At 47.7% G+C, this 9,069-nt stretch overlaps 1 protein-coding gene across 1 annotated transcript in view; it reads left to right on the forward strand.

Moving 5' to 3' along the window:
- Positions 1–9,069, forward strand: part of LOC113206950 (potassium voltage-gated channel protein Shaker) — a 36,508-nt gene that overhangs the window by 11,030 nt on the left and 16,409 nt on the right. The window contains exon 3 of the mRNA XM_052266698.1: positions 6,225–6,902. Within this exon, the coding sequence (XP_052122658.1) occupies positions 6,225–6,902 (678 nt within the window). The remainder of the gene's footprint in view (positions 1–6,224; positions 6,903–9,069) is intronic.

Below are 9,069 nucleotides of genomic sequence, written 5' to 3' on the forward strand. Positions count from 1 at the left end.
GGGGGCAGGGAGGGCAACGTGGAGCGGGGAGGGGCGGGCGATGGGGTGCCCAACAGTAAGACACAGCCCCTGATCATCGTCGCTTCGCTTTCATTGGGGAGACGCCACCCACTGCCTCGGCTCGTTTAGTGAGCGGAGTGTGCCCCTCCCCTCCCCCCTCCCCGACATGATAATGTCACAGTTGTTGAAACGATGACATCACGCTCGAGACCCTTTAGGACACTCCCCCCGCCTCTTCCACCCAGCGGCATCCTCACAACCCCATGGCCTTCTTGCTTGACCATTGGGTCGGTGGAGCCGTCCGAAAGCACCTTAGTGCACGCACAGGGTGGGCGGAACAGATGGAGAGATGGATTGATAAACAGAGAAGACAGGCCGTGTGGTGGCTACTTTACAAGTAGCAAGTATCTTTCAGGGCGGATGGATGTATCTAACCGTTTGTGGGTCAATGTTGTGCGGGAATCTATTTTTAGGCGGGCTGTGCGCGGCCGCGGGAGGGGCGTGGTGGGGCGAGGTAGGTGGGGAGGAGGTGATGGGCCCACACTGGGGCGTGGAGGGGGGATCCGGGGTTTCGGCTTCCATGTCGTCGCGGACGGAGATTGGACGTGGTCGACACACAGTGCCTCATCTTTTTTCCCGATCAAGAGAGAAATAAGATGTAATTACAGGAAGTCGTTGAGCGAAAGGGATACGCTCGCACCAAGCAGAGAGTGTAGATAGAGAGATAGAGAAGATTATTATATTATATTAGTTCAACGAATCTCGATGTGGAGAACTGTACACTGGTAAAACAAGTGTTTAATTTTGCACGTCAATTGACGTTTAATTTCAAGTGTGCATTTTCTAGACAATTTGTGGTGTCTAACTATGTTATACGTCAATTGGTGTTTAAAATTTTGACACTTCCAAAACGTATAGCAGCTGCACACACCGCATGGTTCCCTATTGATAGCATAGAACTCTGTGTGTTCAAGCAGTGTGCAGAATTTAAACGTTTACAAAACGTCTAAAATTCGCACACCACACAAGTGTGCAACTTGAGTCAAACACCAAATAAAGTGCAAAATCACAACTAGCACACGTTGATGTGCAAATATTACACACTTGCTTTACTAGTGTGTAGGAAATAAGGCAGAACAGGGTCATTTGTCATTCAACCTCAACTCGACACGGTCGCGAACGAGTGGTCTTCAGAATCCGAAAAAAAAAAATTGGCCAAAACATGCGGAAAGGGGTCCCTGACACTGTCTTAAGACCGCTTTGAAAAATTTGATTTGGGGGTTTTGACGATATTTTTCATTTTTTGGCGTTTTTTGGTGCAGACCTTTTTTCCAAATGCGCAGAAGTCTGGTAATTTTCGACATATTTTAAGAAACGTTCCTTAAAATTACTCAGCATAAAATGAGGATTTTAAAAAACGTAACGTTTCTCGAATTTCGACTAGTTTTAACAAAACTGTCCAGATTCGAACATTCGAACGTTCAAAATTTCAAATTCTGACCGTTTTGAATTTGCTGAAATATTTTTATTTTTTTTTGTGTGTGTTCTTCGTGTCAGAAACTATACATTCACATATGGGTGTTGGTGGATGGGCAAACGGTTTTTCGCGTACACGGAGAAAAAGAGTTAGTTACACCAACGAAGCGTTAGTTGATTTTCGGATAACTAGCTAGTTTCAGCTCCAGCAACCCACATTTAGTCGAGGAAACGACGTCATTGTTTCGTTCCCGCAACGAAATGTTGGTTGTATAACAACTAAATCCTGGTTTATGCTACTAAAAGCAGTTAGTTCTCCGACAATTAACCAACACTTCGGTTGGGGGAAGAAACTTTTTTTTTCCGTTTAGGGGCGCCAGAAAAGAGCGCTGCACTTCAGGAAACCGTACTGTTACTTATCTATCACTATGCTCGCGGCGCCGGCGCCTGTCTAAGCGGTTCAGAACTGAAGAGAGGAACATGTAGGCATCATTGAAGATTCCCCCCACCGCTCCAGTAACATTGGTACTCCCCGTTAAACCGTAAAACCACGCTTCGAAGCTTGAGTTTTGAGAGTGCGGCGTTGCCACATGACTAGTCTGGTTGTTGTGTCAAGAAAACCATGTATTTCGTATTTCTCTCGGATATACTGGAGATCCGTTTGTGCCGTCCGATTGGATGCGGAGAGTGTGTCCCGATACATGTTCCGTATGGGAATGATTAAGTTAACAAAGACATGCTGGATGGTGGTCATGCAGAGGGTCGCGTCCGGACCGAACGTGTCACCCAGGCGCTGGAGGACCAAGGACGAACGTCCGCTGAAATGTCAATTGTTCAGTGTAGGCCTGGCCTCTGCGTGGCGGGCATGGCGGGGTAGGGCGGGAAGTGGCAATGAGAGGCCAGCAGAGCGAAACGGGGGAGCACAGGATGGCCCGAGCCGACCCGGCATGATGCACTGACGTCACAGCTGTTCTCGCAGTCTCAGTCGCCATGGTTACGTTCGACCCAGCGGGGCCCGCCGCGGCCCTGCTCCGTCCCGCCTGGCTCGCCCCACCCCCGCCCCACCCCTGCCCCACCGCGCACGCCTCATTGTGCGAGGAGGACTACGGGTTAGCGGCCACCAAATACATCCGTAGTCCGCTTGCCTAAAGCGCACGACATATGTAGAAATTCATGCGTGAAAGTAGGCAGATCAACGCGCTTTTTCCCCTGGCTGCACACTAAAGGAGAACGAATAAAGTCTGCAAGAACACAATGTCCATAAGCTATGTAAAAATTCCGAAGTGGGTGGAAGCTGCAGCCGCCGTTGCTTCATATAATTTGTAATAAATTTCAAATTTTACGGAAGCAACAGACTATTTTTGAACGTAAGCTACAGCCTTTTTTTGTACGTAGTTACGCATGTTGACAGACCTACGCAATGTACGTATACAAAATCTTACCTAGTTACGTCCAAAAACGTACATAGCCCCTCAGTGTGTCCCAAAACGATCCTGACAATGTTAAAAAGTATTGTCACGATGACAATACCATGGCTAATTTTAAGAACAAAGATGTGTCGAAAAAACCAGTGATGAAATCCCGTCCGAAAATAGCCATGGTATTGTCGTCATCACTACAAGAAATATTCACAATAGAAGGTAGTGCCATATGACAGGCGTCGCAGACGGTATCCGTCCAGCATGTCTTCAGAAGAACATGTAATAAAGAACTAAATTACTCTCCACAATTTTAATCGAAACCAAGTGTAGAGAAGTGCTTTGCTCGCTCAACAGTACTAACATTACGCATCCACGTGGTTGAGAAACGCGTTGTTCTTGAAATAGCTGAAGGCTAAGTATGTAAAATAGTCGTTTCCAACAACAAAGGGCTTTGAGAGAATACTTGTGTCTGTACAATCATCTTCAAATCTCTTCGAAACCCGCTTGAAAAACAAAAGTAGAAAGCAACAGACTGCTTGGGGTGCTGATGACTTAGTGCCGTAACAGAGACATTTAAGGATTTGCAACCCTGGAAAGACGCTGAAATTCCCCAAAGGTTTAAATGTTAGTGCTTTTAGACACTTTGGCATATAAAGACACTAAAATTCAGCACATTTAAAATGCCTTGGCCCTACCCTTGTTTTACCATTGCCGTCCTCGTCAATTCACTGCGATTTGAGACAAGTCTGCATGCAAGTCCGTGCAGTTTTCCAGCGACGCAGCAATGCCCAGACGTGCTCACCTAGGCGTTTTTCCGACGAGGAAAATGGTGGGCTGGCATTCTCGCGCCTCGCACCTTATGCTGCCCCTACCCTCCTGGCCCTACTTCTCCCCGCCCCGCTCCGCCCCGTAGGACTGAATAGCGTCCAGCCCTCTGCAGCAAAGGGCGTGCAACAGCGCGTCGCTAATGCAGCCACTACACCGCCAACAGCGCTGAGCTAGGTTGGGCCCTCAAAGGGCACGCATGGGGCATGAGCTGACCGAATTCCCATGAGAGCGAGAATCTGATGCGTGGTAACATCACATTTACGCAGGCCCCTGAGCCGTCTATGAGATGGGCAATTAGTGTTGCAAGACCTCTGTAGGTAGGCACCCCCTCCCCCTTCCTACCAGCCGGACTCTGGTGTAATCGACACCACGGTTTGAATCCCCTACCGCCCCCCCCCTTTTCCCACAAGTAAGCAGTGAACTTGAGAAATTAATTTGCGTTACAGTTAACTCGGAAGTCCGCTATCAAATCAGTATTTTAAAAGATCTAGCTCAGGATATTTGACACTGCAAAGGCTTCATGCATGATGCTGGCAAGTCTAGTTTCTGTTCATTGATGGAGTTGCGCACGAGTGAGAGAGCAGTGGTTACAGAATGTGCAGGAGTGAGTGAGACGGACACTAAGAGGTGGAGGTCGGTAAACACTGATAAATTAAGTGTTCAACTGCTTTACACTTTGAAGTGTGCAACTGCAAGTTGAACACTTAAAAGTGTACAACCACGGAGTTGCACACTTAAAAGTGTTTAACACTTAGAGGTGTCAAGCAGTTGCACACTTAGTTCAACAGTGTAGCTTCATGTGGGTGGGTGAGATGGGTTATGTGGATTCAGGACAAGCTGCGCTGTGCAAGTCTCTGCGCCGCATTATTCCGAAGCACGAATGATGTCCCCCCCCCCCCTCTCTCCATAATTCTCTCCCCCTGTGCTGGTGAGGGGCTGGGGTCGATAAGAATTAGTATACTCTGTAGGCACAACGTCGAATTGAAGATCACGCTCTCTTCCCGAAACAACAGACAGTAAAAGATGGGAATCAAGCATGGAATCACATAAAGTTCGTCATACTGCACTGGCAAAACTTTCTTGTGGATTTCCTATAAAATTAAATAATACATTTGTAAAATCTCAATACTTCATTACCAAAAAAATGATTACAAAGAAAAGCTGGAATTTTACGAAGTTTCACGAAGAATTCGTTAAGTTCGGATATTCTTGTAACAGTGCATGCACTCTTAAGGTCCTGCAAAGCTTGTTCATCTCTGGAAGCCCAAGTGTGTACTTGAATGCAGTACCTACTGCATACCTATGTGTATAAAGTTTGAAGTGTTTTCTTGACCATGCACACACCATACCTCCTGCATACTCGACCAAGTACACACTACTTCCGGCATGCTTGCTAAGTTCACAGTCCCTCCTGTATACCAAGTAGGTATGCAGGAGGTACTGCATTCAAGTACACACCAGGGTTTCCAGATATGCCTTCTTGTCTGCTAAGTATTTACCTTTCAAAATGAAAAGCTAGCCTACCCCTCTGTCAGACGAAATTGGGAGCTACACTTGGCTCCTCAGAAACCTCCGTTTGGCAGGAGCTGGTCCTGCTTGGAACTTTTTCTCTATTTTAGGATTTGGAGGCAAGGGGTGGGGCTGAAAGAGATATGCTGGGAAAATAAGGGGAAAAAATTCGTTGGAGAGTTTTTGACCCTTGCCTCCTATTTTTGGACCATATCTTTGCCATTTTTTGGATCTAATGTGCTCTTCTGCATTGTTGACTTGTTTTTAAAAATTGCGAAGACTAAATTTTGAAGTCGCTTCCTTTATCCGTTCTCAAGATGTCGTGTGGGCACAATGCACGAACAGACATACAGAGAGAAAGTAAAAGTAGTTTCCAACCAACAATGAAGTACTAGAGAGACATTTTTGAAATTACAGTTTCCAAAACAACTAAGTTTCCTTTGTTCAAAACAGTTGATTGTTCTATAAAATTGAAGTTTGTTGAAGAACGTCAAATTGTGTTGAATTACATTGTATTTCAGTGTCCATTTTTCCTGCTAAAAGAGAGTTTTGCGTCAATCGACAGCTTTAGCTGCCTGCACTGTGTGTTGCGTGTTGTTTTCCCTCTCGGCTTGATCATGTCCTTCCGACCCGGGAACACGAGTGCGCCCGGTGTTGACCGAGAGCTCGATGTCAGCAAAGGTTCAGGAAGCAACAGCACTTTCCGGCCCGAGGAGTTAACAACCCGATACATGCACATTGTGCGAGCGCGGGGGGACGCGCGCGTCATGTTACATGCTTCCGATATCGGTCTCGATGATCTCGGATGCCAACCGGTGGTCTCCGTTAGTCGTTTCATTCCTCCATGTTTCCAATTAAGTAGATAAAGTGACAAGTCCCATCTATAAGATATTGACACAAATCCAAATTCAACCAAAAATCAAACTATAAACAATGATCCTAATTAATTCTAAGTCCTAGTGTTGAGTGTTGAACGTTTTACGCAATCAGTGTGTCTCACTGTGTCTTCTCTCGACTGTTTCAGGGAGGATGAGGGCTTCATCAAGGAGGAGGAGAAGCCCCTCCCGGACCACGAGTTCCAACGGAAGGTGTGGCTCCTGTTTGAGTATCCGGAGAGCTCGCAGGCAGCCAGGGTGGTGGCCATCATCTCCGTGGTGGTGATCCTCCTCTCCATCGTCATCTTCTGCCTGGAGACGCTGCCTGAGTTCAAACACTACCGCGTCTTTAACACCACCACCAACGGCACCAAGATCGAAGAAGACGAAGTGCCGGACATCACGGACCCCTTTTTCCTCATAGAGACTATATGTATAGTTTGGTTTACGTTTGAACTATGGGTTCGCTTTTTGGCGTGCCCAAACAAATTGAACTTCTTCCGTGACGTCATGAACATCATTGACATCATCGCCATCATTCCGTACTTCATCACCCTGGCCACGGTGGTGGCCGAAGAGGAGGATACGATACAACTGCCTCGGGCCCCCGTCAGCCCGCAGGACAAGAGCACAAATCAGGCTATGAGCCTTGCCATTTTAAGAGTCATCAGGCTAGTGCGGGTCTTCCGAATATTCAAGCTCTCCCGACACTCGAAAGGACTCCAGATATTAGGGAGAACATTGAAAGCCTCGATGAGGGAACTTGGATTGCTCATATTTTTCTTGTTTATAGGTGAGTGTGGTAGAAAAAAAGTGTTAAAAAGTGCTCCTAATCCAAGTTGTCGCGTGTGGGTGCGTGTGCTATTGCAACCTCAACATGTGAGTGAAAGTGTAAGTGCTCCTCAAGTGGATACTTCAAGTAAGCTCATTCTTCGTTTCGTCAGTGTCCTGGTAACGTATGGAAGCCACGGGTAGCCAACTCCATTTTGAAAGCTAAAACTAAGAGGTTAACTGGTCCGGTATAAAGTAGACGAAATTAGAATAAAAGTCACCCTTCCATAGATATTTGCGCTCCATAAAAATAGTATATTCAAAATTACAAGAATGTGCACTGAAGTGCCTCGTCAAAAACAAGGGCCAAGGGCCATTAGAACTCATGTTCTGTTTTGCGACCACAGAACCCGTATTTATTCGTTAACTTGTAATTTTCCCTATTTCATTTGCTTTATAAATTCAGAAACTCGACAAACTTGTGGTTCGACATCCTTAGTCGTTAAAAGGGATCGGGGATCGGTCTCCAGTCAGAAAGGTATGGCCACACAAATGATCGACCAACCATTTAAAATAGTGACGGTATACCGAGAATAATTGCATGGAAAGCCACGGAGTGTCGCGAGGAACGTTGTTTGGCTCGCTGGATGGCTCGTTATCGTGAGGTTATTCTCCACCCCCCCCCCTCTCTCTCTCTCTCTCTCTCTCTCTTTCTCTTTCTCTTACACCCAACCTCTCCGCTTGTCCCTCCGCCTGCCTCCTCTTCAAGGCCAAATGAGCCGCAGTTCATTAAAAGTAAAGATAGGCCGCGCTGCGCCTCACAGACATGTCGGCACGGATGACCGCGTAATGACGTAAACACACCCTGCTCAAAAAGCCGAGAGGAAATAGAAAGAACGACAACCTTGCGATAGTCTTGTCGCGGTGAGATCAAGTACGCGAAGCAAGGAGGAGAAATGTGGGCTGGGGGGAAGAAAGGTGGGGAAAGGGGGGGGGGTGTAGTCTGGACGTTACTCGAGCCAAGTAATCCATCGAAGTATTTCGAACCATGCCTTCATCTTGAGTGTAGCGCCGTGCTAAGCTGGGGAACCTGGGCCGCCCCCTTCGCTGCTGTGGCTGGGTAGTAGAGGAAGGGGAGTGGTGGGGTGCGGGTGGTGGAAGGGGGTGTAACGATCGCCCGCTTCGCTTCCCGAGCCCCGCCCCTCTGACTGAATCCGCGTTTCTTGCGCTGCGGATGCTTGTCAACGGCCGACACGCTAATAGCTGGTCACGATGCCCCCACCCCTCCGGCCGGCCCCTGCTCCTGCCTGCTCCTTGCCGTAGGTCAGACGCCCAAACCTCGCCCTAAGCATCATTCTCCATCTGACATGAGGCATTGGCGCGCTGGTGCATCACGGACCGCAGTCCAGTCCACATTCACGGGCAACCTGTTGAATATTTAATAATGATTATTCCCGTAACATTTACAATACGAACTTTTTGAAAAACGAAAAATAGTACAGTGTTTGTTACTAAACGCAACAGATTCTTTACAGTGTTGGTAGCCTCATGTACAAAGGCTTTGGTAGTATAACAGTAGGGCAGCGGTAGTTCCGTAAATATGATAGTGCCACAGTTAGTTTAAAGTTAGTACTTACTCAGTACCTTAATAGTAACAGGATAGTAAATAATAATCATAGGTAGTGTCGTAGTCCAAGTTGCGTCTATAATTTGAGTGGATTGCATTCTTGGACATATTTGTACGTACCGAATTTATTTGCGTTGTCAATTTGACCATCATAGTACACGCCATACCCGTACATCCTTGTTCGCTCTGTATGCGGGGGGAGAGCGAGGGGGGTCGCGGCCTAAATCATGTCCCAGCCACCGAGCGGGACGCAGAGCTCGGCACCACGCGGCGCCAAGGACCGCTGGCTGATTCGCAGCCTCGTCACGTCCCGGACACAACGCCTTAAATGAAAGTTTCGCGGCATACGATCCTCTAAGTGTATGAACCGGAGGCCCCCACTCCCACCGCTGGGCCGCCGCGTCACTATTGCAATCAGACAGACGGTGCAAAAACAAGCGAAAGTGAGAGAGCCCTGGCCCTGGACGATGAGCGGGCCTGCTGCTGCTGTGACGTCACGGCCTCAGCGTGTGCCAGCTAAACGCGCTGCAAGTTTGTAGGTAAGAGGAGGGGGCGGGCGGGA

The sequence above is a fragment of the Frankliniella occidentalis genome, unplaced genomic scaffold, assembly GCF_000697945.3.
Source record: "Frankliniella occidentalis isolate FOCC.00 unplaced genomic scaffold, Focc_3.1 Scaffold3, whole genome shotgun sequence".
Taxonomy (NCBI): Eukaryota; Metazoa; Arthropoda; class Insecta; order Thysanoptera; family Thripidae; genus Frankliniella; species Frankliniella occidentalis.